General features: G+C 40.2%; 1 protein-coding gene across 3 annotated transcripts in view; it reads right to left on the reverse strand.

Annotated features, from left to right (window-relative positions):
• Positions 1 to 18,856, reverse strand: part of zfpm2a (zinc finger protein, FOG family member 2a) — a 98,564-nt gene that overhangs the window by 31,938 nt on the left and 47,770 nt on the right. For 2 of the 3 annotated variants that reach the window (XM_085918988.1, XM_085918986.1), the window contains exons 4-5: positions 16,725 to 16,849; positions 3,524 to 3,635 (exon numbers count right to left, since the gene is read on the reverse strand). In XM_085918988.1, coding sequence (XP_085775114.1) covers positions 3,524 to 3,635; positions 16,725 to 16,849 — 237 coding nt within the window. The remainder of the gene's footprint in view (positions 1 to 3,523; positions 3,636 to 16,724; positions 16,850 to 18,856) is intronic. The other variant, XM_085918987.1, reaches the window with a different exon arrangement.

Below are 18,856 nucleotides of genomic sequence, written 5' to 3' on the forward strand. Positions count from 1 at the left end.
ATGGTGAATATGAATGTGCCCTGATTTAAGAGGCTTACAAAGTTTACATGACCTCTGAATAATGCTAGATAATATGGTCAGGTTCTAGCTTGTGTATAGTTTCAGTCGGCGTAAATATCAAGTCACAATGGACAATGAAGCAAACTCCTACCACCGTGGAATAGACTTACTGTAAATATTAAAGATGTAAAATCTCACCTATCATAGATGAATATGGTTCTTGGAGATGTTCGAGTAAAGTTACTCAAGGAATGTAATACATAGCAGCGTGTTATAAAATGTAATTTTGTGGGTCAGGATAAAGAACGGCACCAGTCGCATACTGAACAGTTTGACGCAACTCTTCCAATCAGGGTGCGTATGAACCGAGCCTTTGTTAAATGAGTTTATCAATCTGTTGTTTATCTGCAGAGAAAATTCCCAACTGGTCCCTATCTTTCTCTTCGGGTCCCTGTCTGTCATCCTCGTTCGCTCCTGGCGTTCTTCTCTTACTGTAACACATAATTACTCTGCAGACTTTCTGCCTGTTTCTAGAACTTCTGTGCTTCAAAGAAATTGTCAGAGTGTGGAGAAGAGCATTGTGGGAGTTCCAGGTGGATTTCTTGATAATGAGAGCAGAGTGGTAAGAGTTGAGCGTTTTAGTAATGGCTGGCTGCTAAGGCTCTTCATGGGAGTTTAATGTAAAACAAACAGGGCCTCAGTGACGGCCTGAGAAAAGCAGATATTGCATTTGCCACAATGCCACTTCAGGGCTATTGCAGCCTCTTTTTTTAACAAATGAAAATTAGTCACAAATAATTTGTATTCATGAATTTGAGACATTCCAATCCCTCAAGCCTTGAAGGTTTTTCCCTCCACAATTTAGGGGCTGAAACTTTCCCATCTATAAATATCAACTAAGGTAACACAACAAAGCAGAAAATGTAACATACAGCACACACACCTGCAATCACTCTTTTTATTTTTATTTTTTTCCGATTACTATTACCTTAATATTATCAACACTGCATTGCTATGGCTTCAATACTAATGTAATGCTGTACTTGATCATACTTGATTTATAAACGGCATGGGGAGTACTTTTCAGGAGTCCAACAATAAGTACTTTGGAAATGAGGGCAGAACAGTGCATACAAATTTCAAACTTAATTTACTTACAACCTTTTTTTTTCTTTAAACCACACAATGCCACTTCTAATTATATTCCATAAATGACTAAACATTCTCTGTAATTTAAAAAAAAAATCAATACAGATACACTAAATGCTTGAGAAGACAGTACTTTATAAGTTTAATGATATTATTAAAAAAATGATTCTAATAATAAGCAGCAAAACGTACTGGTTATTTTGTTACACCATAAAGCTTATTTGCCATGGTGTCGGAAAAAAAAAATGCCATGGTGCCGATCAGCAGGGATGCCCCATGGGGCACTTTCCCAGCAATCCTCCTGCTTGTTCCACTCTCCACTGCATATATTATACATAAAACACTGCAACAACTCACAAGCTCCTTTCTGCTGAATCCCGCCCTTTCTTACTCCCACTTCACGTATTTCCCTCATTTCTGGAAGATGATGAGCAGTCATATTAAGTGTAAAGCTGAAATCACAGCGAAGAATACACCGCAGTAAACTGTAAGCACTCAAACCAATCAACAGTCAGATACCCCCCTATAGATTCAAACTGGCAGAGATCCAAAGTGAGCGGCTACTATCTTCGCAGGCAGCCATAAAGAAAGCCGAGACCACTGAAACGTGAGCCAAAACATATTCTGCAAGCATACTGTGCAGTGAGATATTCCCTGTTTTCCATAAGTAACACATCTCAAGGAGCAATGAAGCGGCCGACAGAGGGGAAGCAGCACAGGGTAAAGATATAAACAATCTGGGCCTCAGCTTTTTAAGGTGGGAGGAAAGTTGAAGTTGGACTCTGAAGAGAGGAAGAGAAGAGCCTTTAATCAAGCCACACGATAGTGGTGACACTTTAACATTCCATTTCACAAATTGTTGCCAAAAGACCCAAATTCGAAATAAATTTTTAATGTTTGCATTTTTTTTTCATTTCAGCCTTCTCTTGAGAGGCTGCACCCTCACGTGCGCACACGCACGGGCTGCTTCTGTGATGTACTACATATTGAACTTCTGCGACTAGATTTAAATTAATTCGTTGGATTCTGTTATCACACATCAGCGTTTAATGATTCGCTTGGAGGATTTCCCAATAATGAACACTACAATACAGAACAACTGTCACACGGGGATATGCGGAGATGTCATTGTGTTTAATTTAATAAGGTCGAAATGAAAGTGACAAACAAAGCAACTCTGAGCCGAGTAAGTGTTAGTGCGCTGCATGTGATTCTCATCATACATGTATGCGACATGCATGTTCGGTCATGCATGTTTGAAGAGTGGCGGAGCAAATTGTCCGACTCAAAAAAAAAAGAAAGTGTGGAATCCTGTTATTGCAGCTTCAATTTTGTTTCATACTGTAAGTCTGCAAGCAAAATGATTAGAAGATTTTAAAGAAGTACGTAATCTTCTTTAACAGCTTATCAAAACTTTAATGATCTGGCGATAAAGAGCACAAAGTTAAGTAGCCGGTTAAGAGGATAACTCCCCAGTGCAGTCTAGTGATTAGTAGATGAGAATTGAGAGACTGAAAATCCGGGTTGCAAATCCCACTCCTGCCACTTTATTCACTTTGAGGCAGAAGACTCTCCATTTTCAGCTTTAGGGGTATTGTCACGGGGGTAATCATTTTTAAAGAGTGAGAAATAGTTACCTCCCTTCACCCCATGCAATCCTAAACAAATTCAAACACTTTCATTAAGCATCTTGTGTACAATGAGCAACAAGTTTGGGGGCTCTGTTTTGGTCGTGGGTGCATGCTGAAATGCTGGCATATTCTGATTTTTAAAAACCTTGCTGCACCTGTTTAGGAATTTGATGTTCCACCGTAGAAAATGACCAACTCCCTTACTTACCATGTGAAAATAACATTCAAATTTAATTCAATCGAAAAAGCAGATGAAAATCTAATTGCATGTATTTACCTGTACACAGTAAATGAATAAATTAAATAGTGGCAACCCCACCCCAGTTCCTACACGCTTCTTTATCTCCTCCAAGACACAGTATGAAAGAGGCGGGGCATTAATTACGCCAGTGAAATCTAAATACAAATAACTTTCTGTGTCAAGTGATGTTTCTCGGTTCTTAATCAGGGTTTTAATGATACAAATGACTTCCCGGATAGTAAAATCAGATAGCCAGAGAGTGTGCATGTTACGTTGCGTGCGCTCATCCTTGCGGCCGTGCTCCTCTGAACATTTGAGAGGGTGTGTGGCTCAGAGAAGCAAGGACCGCAAAAGAGAGAAAGTACAAGAGGACCGGCAGACAGGCAGGTGGGAGTTGAGTGGATGGAGGATCGTCTGTGTCTTAGCTGCGATGCTGTGCTGTGCTGTGTTGTGTTGTGTTGCAGTGTGGAGAGATAACACCATTCTCGTGTTGCTTGCTTACCTTTGCTGTACACCACACAGTTGTTTTTGTTGTCCTCTGCTCCCTGCCAAGTCACATCCAGCAGCCACTTGGGGCCGGCGCTCAGCACCACCGGGACCGTGCTCTTCGTCTTCTGGAAGGGGACAGATAACAAACATTAATCATTTGCCTATTTTGGTGATTAGAGAAACAATAATAACCAACGATTTACGCATCCGCTGCTCTGAATGGCCGCTCATATATAGATAATTGGAGAAACTATACAGTGAGTCCATCCCAATCCTTTTCAAAACATTTATGGGATGTGTATGTATATATTGGTTATGACCCACTGGACAAAAGGCTGCATTTGTGGTTGGAAAGGAAAAAAAGAAAAAAAAGACAACATTGCCTTGAATCAAAAAGAAGTCAGCCAAGATTGAAAATCACGGACTACAAAGAGATTTAAACGAGACTCTCCGCTTCCTCTGAAATGAAGAAAGTATGAAGAAAAGGGGAGATGACTTTCATAAAGAAGGAAGGGAGTGTTCCACTGTGAACTTTGGGCACATTGTAGAACGCTATCAGCGGGATCTCACTATTTCCTGAAACAAGTAGGGAAGAATTTAAAGAATCAGTATCTATTTCAAAGGGCGATTGAGGTTAGAGCTTTTATAATATGCTGAAAAATTATACTGAATGTGTAAAGTCATTTTTCTTCTTGGTCAGAGGTCAAACGTGGGTTTTTCTTTGAGAGGAAAAAGAAAAGAGACGGATAGAGTACAACATCCTCTTAATAGGCTCGCGTGCGAGAGTGCCACACGATGTGCTGGCCGCATTTATTCACCTATCATGCTTCTTTTCCTTCGATGTACACTTTATTTTAAGGCTTTGAGTAATGCTATTGTGGAATGTGTCCTAATGCACCTGAGTACAGAAATCTATTACTTCAAGGAAACGCGTCAATATTTCAATGCCATTACCTTTCGACCCTGAGGGCTTTCTTCATTTGGGTTTTACAAAAACGGTAATGGCTTGCCAAAATAGGTTGTCGTGCAATCTCAACTCTTCCCATCTGCATAATGCAATGGAAAATGAACTAGTCCTTTCCCGTGCTTTTTATTTATTTCTGAGTATGGCAACAACCTTCGAGGATGAATGCAAATGTCACTTGAGCATGTTAAAGGTCTGCATTGGCACAGATATGCACATAAGATGTGCTGGGGCAGTATGTGCGCATACCCCCTCCTTCTCTTCCTCCGAAGGTCCCCCACCCATTTCTCTTTCCATGAACTCCATCTAGTCACAGGCTAGAGGACAAATAGATTTTGTTGTTGTTGACAAAATCACCCAGATATTTGTCTGCTGGAAATGTAAAACAAATATGAACTCCAAATGAAGATGTTAGATTTATACACAACTCATTTACAGTAAATTGCACTGCAGAAATTGCACAGCCCGAGTGATAAAAAAAACAGACAGTAAATTGCGTGGTTGCTACTCTTATTTCATCTCTTGGCATCGTCTTATCCTGCTTTGGCAGCAGATGAGAGAAAGACGACCTCTGTAATTTAAGTCATCCTGGATTTCACATTTCAAATTAGCCTCACAATAAAGTCCTCTATCTGGCTAACCTGAAAATCTCACACCCCTGTCAAAGAAGCAGAGCAGACTGGCCGATTGTTGCTAGGACGACAATCTGAAATGGGAATCAGATTAACCCTTTCTTAGATCTCCAGACTGGAGCCATCTCTTATTCAGCAGCGAGAGGCCTTTCTGCCATCCCCCAGAGTCTTTGGGAATTTATGATATTCCAGCTTCTCTCCTAGTAGCCAACATAGACTGAAGAGCAGACTAACTTGACTTCTTATTCTTTCCATGCATTGCTTTAATTTTGTCACAGTGGGTATTACATATTACTGAGCGAACCGTCAATTCCAGTTTACTTTGCTTCACCCTTGTAGCAAACAAGTGATGACAGTTTCTTACTGCAGATTTACATAACTCATCCACAGTGACAAAAGTGCGCTTTGGAAACATGCGTGTCGCAGGCGCCACAAAGACAAAGAGATGCACAAGAGCAAGTGCGGGCAACATATTTAGGATTAAGATAGTGTGGCGTCACTGCGGGGAGGAGTGTTTGCAAATGCAAATGAAAACATTTGTACAACCGGATCAGTTGGCCTTAGTGGCTACTATGCAGAGAAATGCAGATTGACAGGCAGAAAATTACAATTTCCCTGAAGCGAGGGAGAATATGATGAACGGGTCCTCTAGAAACAAACTCGCCATTCATTTAGCATCCATGTACTATAGACAAATGTAACCTAAACATGATGTAGGTGGTTGATATCATTTTTAATTACAAGACAATAAAAACACACTTGATAGATGATAGAACCTATCCAGCTCCCAGCACACACACACTCGCACAAACACACCCACACAAACACACAAACAAGTTGTGTGTTATTGTATATCCGCCCTCAGCCTTCACCTCACTGGTTTCAATACTCTCCGGCTTTTTTCTCCTGAGCTCTGTTACCTTTCCTCGTGCAAGAGATACAGCGACCCAAACAGTGTAGTCAGCGAGGAAGTGATTACAAACTGATGCGCCAAATTCGCTATAAAATGAAAATCAATATTTCCACAAGTTGCTGCAACATAAAAGATAACCTTCATTGATTTTTGGAGACTTAGGTGTCTGTGATAAAATCTAATATAAATTTTCAGCCACACGGATTTGGATCAGAGCAAGCAGGGGTTGAACGATAAGTTCCGTGCACATGAGTTGGATTTTTTTTCGACCTCCCCCTTCCGTCTTCCAAGGCAGGGCTGCACTATTTATAATTGGCCCTGTGTGAGCAAAAGCTTCTATCAGGAATCTGTTCTAATTTTTATTACGGGGAAGCTAAAGCCTGTTCCAGATAATTTGGAAATTTCAGGGGAATTGTGATAGAGCTGACGGCACAGCCGGACTGACTCCAGAAAGGAGCTAACCTGTAATAGCCTCTGTGGCTGCGCTGATTAAATGTTGCCATAGATGAAAGACCTGCCATCACCGCAATAAATTAACCAATCACACAAATCCCAAGTCGCTACTAATCCCTCCTTGATACCATGATCCTCTGATCAGCTGAAGGAGGTGAAGAAGAAAGTGTCTTGTGACACTCAGCCTGCCTCTAACTCCCTGCTTCCCTGTGTAAACAACAAGCTAATGATATCACCGCTGACCATTTCACCACCAGTGGCTGCTCTTAACCTGCTCCGTGGTCAGGGCAGGTGAAATCGATACGAACCTTGGTGGCAATGATTATTTTCCTCATGCTTTTTTCACTTGCTCCCTCCACCAAGGTCACTGACTGGCACCGAATGCGTCTTCTGATCCCAGAGCTGCGGGATTTAGACAACTGAGGGATCAAAATCGCTCTGGCTAAATATCTCATGGCTTTCTTTGACTTTAAAGAGGACATATGACGGAAGGAGTACTTTTTTAATTCCTTGTATACAAACAGTTGGGTCTCTGGCGGGCTTGCCTAGGCATCAAGTGTGAAATTAAATTTGCCTCCTTCCAAAAAGGTGTCTGTTCGTGAGCCATTCTAAATTCCGCCCACTGTGACATAACAGTGCTGCTCATTTGTATTAATAAAACCTCTGCCCATAATTTGACAAATAGGCTAAAGAAGAGCTCTATTACATGAGACAAACCTACTACCCAACCACAGTTGATGTTTTCATTTCACAAATGTCCTCTGGACTAACTTAACGGCACAAATACGAGAAACAAGGTTGGCAGGTTTATTTGTTTCCAACATGGGAGTGAGGATAAAGGATTTGTACCTGTTTTACCAGTCAGTTTACAGCAGACAGCACACTCACACCTTGATAACGTCCATTGCAATTAGTTGTTCACTGCGATGAAACAAATTGCATGTGGTCAACTGGAAATTTCATTAAGAGAGATTTTCCTCTAGCCCTCGTTATCGCTGCACGTTTTAATATTTTCTTAGCCTCAAGGATGGATGGGTTGCAAGGGTCTTTTTTCTTTTTTCAAATAATTGGCCAAAGCTAACCTCGTAGCCTGTATCTCGCTCCTATTCACGCTGCAAAAAATTGTGTGTATGTATATGCGTAGTTAAGTGCTACATAGTTTTCCTTTTTCCCCCTTGCTTCCAGAAATAAGGTTCTCTGTCAACATCGGACACAAAATGGGAAATGCCTCATATAAACGGCCATGGTTACATCTGGCCGAGATGAAAAGATACCTACGTAATGCTTGAATTCCTTGTACGCCCCCCCCCTTCAAGGCTATAGCATCTGCTGCTGGGAGACTAAATAACAAAAATATGCAGGAATTGCACACTAATTCCCTTTAGAGATAGATCTTGGCTGGCGCCCTGTCATAAATCAGAGAATTTCGATATGAAATGAGGCAAGCTGCTCTAATCATTTCTGCATTTCAAATTGGATCACTGGCTCAATCGCTTGGCTTTTAAACTGCTTGCCTAAGAGCAAATGTGAGGTGGGAGATAATTCAGCTGAAATCTCTGCCTGCTCTGTGCGGCAGTTAGTTTACTGCTTGAGTGCAAGAGAATGCTACCCCCACCCTTCCTTTCGCCCATCGTTCTCTTTTCAACTTTCTTAAATTGACTTTTCATTTTAAAATCGATTAAATTGAGAGAGTCGCTGCTGCTCCCAGAATCTTTGAAGGGACACACATGCTTTTGCCATTGCTATCATGGCCGCGCTATAAGGAATAAATATTTTCCTCATTTAATTCACCTTTTATCCCATTGGCTGGACTGTAAGCTTCAAAGTACAAATGCAGCATTAAGCTATTGCTTATTTCACCCTCGCTGAACTGCTCACACAGGGTTGTATTTATTTTGACCATGGGCGGCAAAGCATGCCGTTCCCTCGCCTCGGGACATACACCAAGCGCTAATAAAGCAGACAAATGAGCACTTACCCGAGATTTTGCTTACACAACAAGGACAAATCATCAACAATCCATCCCCAAATTATATTGTTATCTTTAAATGTATAAGTAAATTCACATAGAAAAGAGTCACGTGTTAAGGATTAATGGTAAATAAATAAAGCTTAAATACATAAATACGAAATAAGAATGTTGAGCGAACAGAAGTCTCGGTTTTCAAGACACTACAGACACTTGAAGGTGTTCTTCAAGGGTAAAAAAGTTTAATACTGAACATACTTCTTTCCTTTCTTCCTACCCGTCCGTACCAAATTATTCTACAATGCCCTAAACGTTATGGCAACATGTTCAATTCAACATTCCCAGCTACTTTTCGCAATGCAGAACATTTTTTCCCCAAGATACTTGATTTTGAATGGTAAACAAGAGAGTGGTGCATTTGTAATGCTCGAGCTGCAGGTCTCAATCATGTCTTGGAGGTACATGTTCAAACATGGACTTCTGCTGTATTGCTCTGGCCAGAGAACATCCCCGCTGCTACACTACTCACTGTTTGAATAACAAGAAATTTCCCATTTGAATTCAATTGGTAAGGTTGTTTGATCTTTTACATGTACTATATGTAAGAACTGCCTGCCAGAGCTTGCAGGGAGAAGTTGTGTGAGGGGCCACAATGGGAAACTCTGAGCCAGTAATGTTCACGTATACGGATATTAATGCAGTCCCTGGGGGCCAGGTGACACATTCTCAAGACAGATCTACCCTTTTCCTGTTGGGAATAAACATGTGGATATCCCCAGAGAGGATGAAAAGGAACTCAAGAGTCAATCACTCATCGGGGTCATAATAATTCCTTGGCCTCATAACCGTACACATCAGTCAGACGCTGTAAATATAGACAAAAATAAAATGGTGGGCACGATTCTCAAATAAAGTCCTTGACTTTAGATAAACCTCTCTGCCCTTCTTTAGGTTTAATATTCTTTTGAACTCCCGTCTTTCTCTGGGTGACTGAGAAATTTCACGTTGCATTAGAATTGCATCCCTCTGTGTGTGCTTTTATATTTCAGGAGGCTTTCTGCGAGCAGCCAATCTCACTTTTTGATTCAAAGAAATGGTTCTACATTTACAGAATATCAATTAGATTTAAAAGTGGAAAATCCCTCGAAACAATGAACGGAAACACATGGAATGCATTGCTAAGTGAATTGCTAGAAAAAAGAAGAACGAAATGGAACAAGATTCTGAAGTACAGCTAATTTCCATACACTGTCTGATCATCTACAGTGTGCTGCAGCGGTCTATAGGTTCGGTACGGCGTACACTTTAGGGAAATTGTGCCTTGCTTAATCCACAGACAATATTTATATTTCGTTAAGTAAATAAGATCAAGACCTTGCCCCTTACTAAATGCATTAGACGTGAACTTTCATATCAGAGTCTCAGCACATGGACTGTTATAAGATTGGATCCCTAGGTTGAAAATGGTCTTTGTTACCCGATTAGTTTGCTGAGAACCCAGTGGTGTAATATTCTACTTCGACAGCCACATACCCATCTAATGAGACTCAGCTGGACCACCAGCGAGTGACGGATATTATCTAGACCATATTCTCCAGCAACCGTCTTAGTGCTTATCTTCCATGATAATCTTCTTTTTTTTGGCATTAAAAGTATTTGGAGTTGATTTTTCATCCATCAAGAAGTCCAGCGACAATAATGCACAGGCTCGGGCGGTAAAGCCAGGACCGAGCCCCCCCCAAAATACTAACTTATGTTGCAAGTGAAGCTCCAACATTTCTCCACTTCTCATGTCACGTCATTGCTGAATAAAGGCTACCACTATAGAATATTTGTAGAATCAATTATTCTATAAATCATTCCATCGATTCATCAAATAATCTAATAACATTTTACTTTGCATGAAAGTGTATGACAAAATAATTTAATGTCATTTAACGTCCGTTGTTTAGTGATTAAAAACAACAACCATGTTAACTGCTCATTCAGACATATATGCAGGGATACATATAACTGATGCGAAGGAGCTCATGCGCACTGAAAACACTAAATTGCATACCAGATTCAATATGTCACTGCTCATTTGTGTAGTGTGCATATTTCAGCTCAGTCAGGTCAACCTCAATTCGAAGTCAAATCAGCCGTCACGTTTACTTCGGAGGTCCAACTTCAAAATAAAAGCTGCTATCCATGTAAAGAATTACAGTGCTTGTTTTGCTTTTATTTTGAAGTTGACCTTGCATAGTAGCCTATGAACAGCATTTGTGGTGGCGACACACGTTCATATCAAAATAAAAGCAGAGAATACATGATGTTTGACTTCCTAAAAGCTCAGACTGCAGATGGGCCGGTTGTGCTCTAAGTTTTTAAGTTCAGTTGGTGGTTTACAGGAAAAAAAAAAACAATAAAACTACAACCTCTGGCACTCATCTAAGAACCACACCCATCAACTCATATTTATATTATCAAACATGTTTCTGCTCTGCCGAGCACTTGGAGAGAACCCCCACAGACACACGAAGATCATGCCCATACTACACAACTCTTAGCGTGAGGCGAGCACTGGAACACAGCACTGCCCGCAAGCAGGTTTTCCAAATGTAAACAATCAAGAATTATCTGCAGCACTTGTCAAGGAAGTTGTTTTAACATATCACAACAAAGCCATGATAGCAACAGATGGAACAGCAGCTGGCACCGCTCAAACTTGTTTCATTTTTCTCTCGTTTTGCTTCTTCTACTTCAGTGGAGGTCTGCTGTGTATTGAGGTGTTGAATAATCATTCATTTGGATGGACATATTGCATTCTGTTCAACCAGGCAATGTGCACGATGGGAGCTCTATGTTTGGTTGAGTTCAAAAAACAAATGGCCTCAACATTAGGTACACATGGACTCACACCAAATTCTGTACAAAATATTTATGAAGATAATACTTTTAATGGACACTTTCAAAGACTTATTAATGAAACAATATTTGTTATTATTAGACACTTTACTGACGATCTGATTTATTGAGTCGTTATGCATTTTGACTACATTATTAATGAAAAAATAGGATCAGAATACAAGGAAAATCACATTTCAATATGACAAATTACACAGATTTTGTGCGTACCGCTTGTACTGGACAAATCATTAGATTTCGCGATTACAGTACACCGAAAATGGAGATTATGCATATCCAGTGTGCGCACATAATCTTTCAAATATATTTGTCACATGTCAACATTGTATAATACCTCTCTTCGAAGCTCCCTTTCACGCACACACACAAATTCCCAACATGATTTCAAAACACGTAATATACGCATTCAGTGGGGGCTACCGTCCACTGCCTGCCAGCAGTAACAACTCAATAATGATTACTTGAAATAAATTTCTATTTTAGTTTGCTGGGCCAAGATTTTCTTTTTCAATGCAATAATGTCTGTGATTTCATTAGAGCTGTCAAATTAATCAATATGTAATCAATTATCAAATTAATCAACAACTATTTTAATAATCAAGTAATTGTTTAGAGCCATTTATTACCGTAGAATTCATGTTCATATACTGCACAAAGGGTGGTGACCAACGGATATGATACTACTACTACTACTACGACTAAAAATAATAGCTTTTATATTGCATATTTTTAGCAAAGTTAGGATGAGAAAGCGTGCCAAATAATTACCATTGTAGCCATCTGAAGAGACCTCAGCCCTGATATTGGTTTAAACCCAAGAAATAATTGATGCATGCAATCACATAATGGTTCCGTGCCGAAAATATGGGCCCATTATTTCATTAGATGAAACCACATTGTTGGTGCCAAAAATGTTGGTGTGCACCAGAGAAATTCAAATCCTGTTAGTCCTGATAACGTCTGATGTTTGTCAACCAGATGGAGGAGTGCATGACTGTTGCATGGGAAAGAAATACGGCAACACAAATCAGTTTGTACTTCCACATTTTGATTTCTTTGAGCTTAACAGTTTCTCTGAATATGAGTGTATATTTGTCGCTGTGAATATGCATTTCTATCATTTTAGACTGTGTTCCATAGGTCCTATCCTGGGGTGCCTTCTTGCATATGTAATTGGGTGTTACTGTAAATAATTGGCTGAGCGTTTGCCAGGGTGATTATGGCAATGATTTGTGTCTTGTCTCATGTGTGAAGAAAATGTGTTTGTTTGTGTACTTCTGTTCATACGTGTGTGTGTGTGTGTGTGTGTGTGTGTGTGTGTGTGTGTGTGTGTGTGTGTGTGTGTGTGTGTGTGTGTGTGTGTGTGTGAGAGCGAGTGAGTGCATCTGCCCCATCCGTACTCCACTCTCAAGTCCCACTGATTCTCCTTTCCAGCCATGTTGAATCCTCTTTTCCTTATCAGGCGAGCCCAGGCCTGCATCAGGCTCTCCTTGCTATGACAGAGGCTACAACAATAGGCCTGCGATACCGCTGCTTAGCGCTGCGTTTCGGAGGGGAAACCTGCCACGGGCGCAGATTAACTACAACACACACACGCACACAAAATAGATTGCAGCCACCAAAACAAAACATTTTTCAGAATGCCTCCTCTTGATTAATGAAGCAATGACAAGAAGAAAAATATAATTTCTAAAACAGAAAAATCCGCCACCACTTGTTAAAGTTTAGGGGTAGCTAACAATAAACATATTGGATGGAGAGGGTGGGCAAAAAGGGTTGAGATAAATGGCTTGAGTGATGGGCTGAATAATTTCTAGAGCATTTTTTTTTTTTTTTACACATGCCTGTATTCCTACCCTTGTAGTGAATTGTACAATAATCACACTCCAATAGTTGACAGTCCCCACGTCTCTCTCTATCCCAGGAGAAAATTAGGACAGTATCTTGACATTTTTGCTCTTTTGTAGTTGACAAGCTAAAGCTCTCTGTTCACAACACACAAACACACACGCTGATGCACAAACATGTCTGCCTTCACACATTCTGTATGGTTCCACCTTCCCCTAGTATGAGCATTCAATTGTCATAACCAAATATGAACTGATTTAAATAATATGCACAGATAAAAAAAAAATCCATGGTATTGTCATAGTATAGTGACACATTATTCTGAATATTAGGATCTATTTTGGACAAACCACCAGCACACGCTGCCTATATTAAATTCAAATTGGTTTGATTTCTACTTTAATGTTATCATAATTTGATGCTCAGCATATTTCACTGATGTGAAACAATCATATTAAGATAGATGATGAGATATCAAGATTTTAATCGACAATTAAGCATGTCTCATGCATTTAATAGCTGTGTAATTTACTCTAAAAGGCCCTCAAAACACATCAGGACTGGAATTCTATAGACTCATTACAGTGCACCTTGACTAAGCTCTTGTAATTAGCATTGGTAAGGCATTACAAGAGACAGCAACACCCTCATCAACACATTTACAACAGAGCTGGAAATCTGCCTCTCATTAATAGCTTGCCCCCAAATCAATTATTAACACCTACAACAGAAGCCGGGCTCAAGCGGGCCAGGCCTCTTACTTCAGGCAAATTGTGGGCCGTCTTTTCCTCCCAGTTCTGGTCTGTCTAGGTAATTATCGCTTTTAAAGACACCTGCTACTCAATAGCTTCGACCCAGACTGTTCATTTAGCTCCCCGATTGGAGACATTTATGGCTGAGTGTCACTATTAATTTGGACTAATTTGGAGAGCGTGAGGAGCTGAGTGGAGGTGTTTTCGACAGCCAGCCGTGTGAATGTGCTTGTCGTTCACCTGCGCCACGACCGCTGCTGTAATTGCACTCTAATGGTCTGATTGATCAGAGAGAGAAGTGAGGGATGAGACGGTGCTCTGGCAGCTCGATCAGTCGGACCAAAAGGAGAGGAGGGGCCATAGAGACATTTGGCAGCAATGCCAAATCTTGTCTTTACTTCTTTTCTAAAAACTTGTAAAACATTATATAGTTAATAAGTTGCACATTTATGTACATTATATTAGGGTTACATGATATTATCTATACATGATATATGACCTAAGAAATGGCATTTTTACGATCCATGTTATGTAGATAAATATTTACACATCACACACACACAAATACACACATACACATACATATATAAATATTTATAAATATATATACCGTATTTTCTGGACTATAAGGCGTGCCGGACTATAAGGTGCACCTTCAATGAATGGCCCATTTTAAAACTATGTCCTTATATAAGGCGCACCGGACTATAAGGCGCACCATTAACGCATCATGTCAGATTTTTAATCCAAATCAAATCATTCTCCATTTTATCTTTTTTATTTCAACTTCAGATGCAACAAATTACTTTATAATCACAAAATAATGATCCATAGTCTTTTTGATTCATGATTCATAGTCTTCAGCGGGCCACTTATGATTGATTTCATGATACAATGCTTTGGGCCAGTTTAAATTTAGGAATTTGGTCCATATATATAAGGCACACTGGACAAAAGGCTCACTGACGGCTGATGATGGTGAGTTGTGGTTGAAGCAAGTCGGTCCCTTGTCGCCCAAAATACAAAAATTGATGGATCGTTGCAAAAAGAAGTCACATTAAACCTTGGGAAGCTCACTAAGACAATTCTGCAAGTTGTGCTGACCTAGCCTTTAATGAGACATACTGAGGAGCTGCTAACAGCCTGTATCCTTATGAGAGATGGAACCTAGGAAAAGAGGAGGGCAAGAAGCAAAGCACTGAAAGGGTCCCGTGAGAGTAGCCAAACCAGAGATCCTTAAAGGCAAGATGCCGAAGCTTCTTCCTTTGCTTTTAATTGCAAGGAAGGTTTGGCAGATTCTGTAACCCCATGCAGCCAATTAAAGCATATGACTAGAACTTGCTCACAAAATGATAGAATCGAATGAGGATCTGCAAGGTAGTGATGAATTCCTTGGAGGGCACTTAGTTAAGAACACATCACTCTTGCCAGGAGCAGGAATCAACAATTAACTGAAGCATTTTGTCCCGTAGGTTGGTGGTGATACCTTTTCAAGTTTGCTCGCAGCGATAAAAGTCATAAATGTCTTTTGATAAGTGTTATGGACTGCTAAAGTTTGGTTCTAAATAGGGGAATTCGTCTCTGTTTGAAATTCCACTTGAGGTGTTCGGTCAAATTCAAGGATAACTAACTAGCCTGGAACAGCCAAACTTCATGGTTATAATAGGGCTCAATCTATTTAAGGCCACTGATGATTTCAAAATGACGAGGACAGCTTAGAAAACATTTGAAAGTTCTCTGAAAATGGTTTAATAAAGTTGTGTTGTAACAATCTGGCGAATTGAGCGGATGGGAGGTGGTGAGACTCTGAGTCCTAAATCCTCATGGGTTGCCTTATGTGTCTTTGCAAGGGGAATGAGGGACTGGCTACAGTTTTAATAGGAATTTGTTAATTACTCTAAATGTAGAACAGCGTATCAAACCCACGAAGGACTCTTCTCTCCACCAGTGCAACAGGTCAACACTCAGCTTGGCTGGATCTTGGAAACCAGTTCTGGGTCAAATACATTTTATTTAATTGAGTTGACTTCTTTTTAAAATATGCAATTTCTATGACGACACAATTTTGTTGTCACATAAATTGCAGATTTAATCATTTCAATACATAAGCCTTCTCAAAAGAGGGAACTATTTCTTCTTTGGTAAATGCGAGCCTGTGTTTTATGCTGGGTTTGGCTGAATGAGAATTTAAAATTGTTTGTATTCCTATCTTAATCTAAGAAAATTTACAAATATATTTCTATGAACAGTAAAGTTCTAAGTTGCATTACGTCCATTATAACTTTTTATGTCAAGATTGGTCAGTCACACTTAATGTCGTGGCCAATAAGTGCTGAGTTGTTATAAACATGATTAAAAGATTAATATTTATGTTATATTAACATCATAAACACCATTTATATTTTTCAGATTTTTATACATTCATGGAAGTTTATCGTACTGAAACATACTTCAAAAATATTTAGAAAAGAGGATGTAGGTATGACCAGTGGGACCAAAATGAACTGCATGCCTAAAACTGAATTTAAATTCATTTTGGGTTTTAATGATTGACTTTTTTTAATCTGCAAAGTGAATAAATAAAACTATCATCGCCTTGCCCAGATATTGTTTTCTGCATTGCCATTATAAACCTTCACGTGAAGGTGGGACTTCAAAATTATCTCTGTAATTGCATAATGTATGTTCACCCCCTCCGCCCCAAATTCATTCTGGGACACTCGTGTTTAAATCCTTGTTTATCCCGATATGTAATTAAAATATAACAGGAACATACCAGTGTGATGTTCTCGGTACCCATCTCAATCTTTCCGTCGAAGGGTCCCCAAGTTGTTCCCACAGGGAGCTGCTGACGGCTGTGGATCCGGCGCTCGCCATCTTTAAGGAACGCGTCCAGCTCCCCTGAAAACACAAAACAACCATAACAGTTAAGCACACAGCTCAATTTAGTGCAGGACTTGCACGGCAAATCATAGTGACGTTCAGTCAAACCTACATTTGCCATCATGTGATTATCTCCAAGCCCTGCAGTATAAACATTTAAAGGTTAAAGCTAAGCAGTTTCAAAATAGATAAACAAATCAAGCAAGCAGCCATCTGATGGTGCGCCTCAGATGCATTGTGCAGCAACATTACTTGAAAGGTGTCTTCTGTTGAGACAATCCCTGTGAGACATTGCAGACAGCAGGCTGGATAGTGGCAAGACTATTTTTGTAATTCCAGGAAGGCAGGGCCCTCGTTAGCTTTTCACAGCAGTCCACTTAATTAACAGTGAAACCGGATAGCACTGTTAGTACTACCGGTGCTCACCTCCCTGACACCCCCAGCTATCTTATCTCTTAGATTGAGTGTACATTTTAGGAATGGTGTTTAATCAAATAGTTATGATGAACTCCAAGTCAGGCCGCTGCACAATATACTGAGGCGGATGTTTCTCTGCGGGGGCAAGTTTGTTTGTATATTGTAAAAAGAGTGAATGCAGCTCAAAACTGTAGCCTTCTCCTGGCAGACTCACATATGAAACTACGCACTGTGGCAAGGTCAAAGAAATACCCAAGCCTTGATTAAGTTTGTTTATCCCCACAACTTTAGACAATTTAAATGTAACAGTCATGATACAACTGTGCTCTCCCTTACTTTCTGATCTTTTGTTAGAATTAACCAATATCAATACTATGTGTGATTTCGAGCATTGTAGTTTGTCCTGAATGATTCACTACTGAAATGTAATTATAGCCCGAGGCAGAATTGCAGAATGCAATTGGCTCACAGGCAAGCAAAGAAATAATGCTATATGCCACCCACGCTCACGACACAGTTTAAATGAAGAACTAAAGGCTTTTGTCGTTCTGCCCCGGACAGACGGCCGGCAGGAACGGGAAGTCAGAAAGTTACACATCAGGGGAATGGGTCTAAAAACAGCACAAGAAGGATTATCTTGGATATGACCACGTATACACATTAATTCTGCAATTGAATCACTGCTATAAATCAAATGTAATGGAAATGGCCACTAATGTAGCGTTGTCAATGATCTGATGTCGTCTGAACTTTGCAACGGTCCTGGGCCACAATGGACTATTCAGGCCTTCAGTACTTTTTAAATACCAGATGCGTATCTAAAGCACACTATTGTATGTGCCTGGTGTGATGCTATGAAAGCTTTTATGCTTCTTACATGCTTGAAAAAATCTGAACATCGAATCACATTCTTCGTCAACAGTGCTGATTCATCAAATGTGATCACTAGTATAATAGGGAAAACCTAAATGCCACACATAATGGTAATTTGCTACAGTCTGGCATTCAGTCCGTCTTTATATCTGCAAATATGTGTGCATGCATCTACTTTACGCAATTCTTAAGTTACCTCTTCATTTCTCCTCTAGTGTCCCTGCGACTGCAGTGGAAGATGGTTAAACTCATTATGGAAAAATAATTAAACACTGGTGCACAGCTGGTCGCCATCACTGAGATCAACAACCACCGCTTGATGCATTCTGTTTGTCCTCAGATAAGACCCGCGGCCTTTAACCGCTTGGATGCAAGTTGCTGTTTCACGCTACTTGACACATAACTCAACCAACCTCCAGCCAGTTATTCTTTTTCCTTTCTTTGGTCTTTCCTGTCCATTTTTCGAGTGGATTTCTGCTCGTCGGGAGTGAACGATGTTGTGAGTGGGGGAGGCGGGTGTTTAAGGGGCATTTTGTGTGGTTGGTGGTTTACCATGTTTGGGTTCCAGTTGTGTGCATCTCACAACAAATGTTGCCGGAGGACCTCGGTGCACAGATGGCTGGTCACATCTGTTTGCAGGTACTCATGGACCCCCCCCCCCCTCTCCGCCAAAAAAAAAACACCCAAGGGTGAATAATGAGTTGCCTTCATGAACTATATATCTGTATGATCCAT

The sequence above is a fragment of the Syngnathus leptorhynchus genome, chromosome 8, assembly GCF_054491065.1.
Source record: "Syngnathus leptorhynchus isolate UIUO chromosome 8, UIUO_Slep, whole genome shotgun sequence".
Lineage (NCBI taxonomy): Eukaryota > Metazoa > Chordata > Actinopteri > Syngnathiformes > Syngnathidae > Syngnathus > Syngnathus leptorhynchus.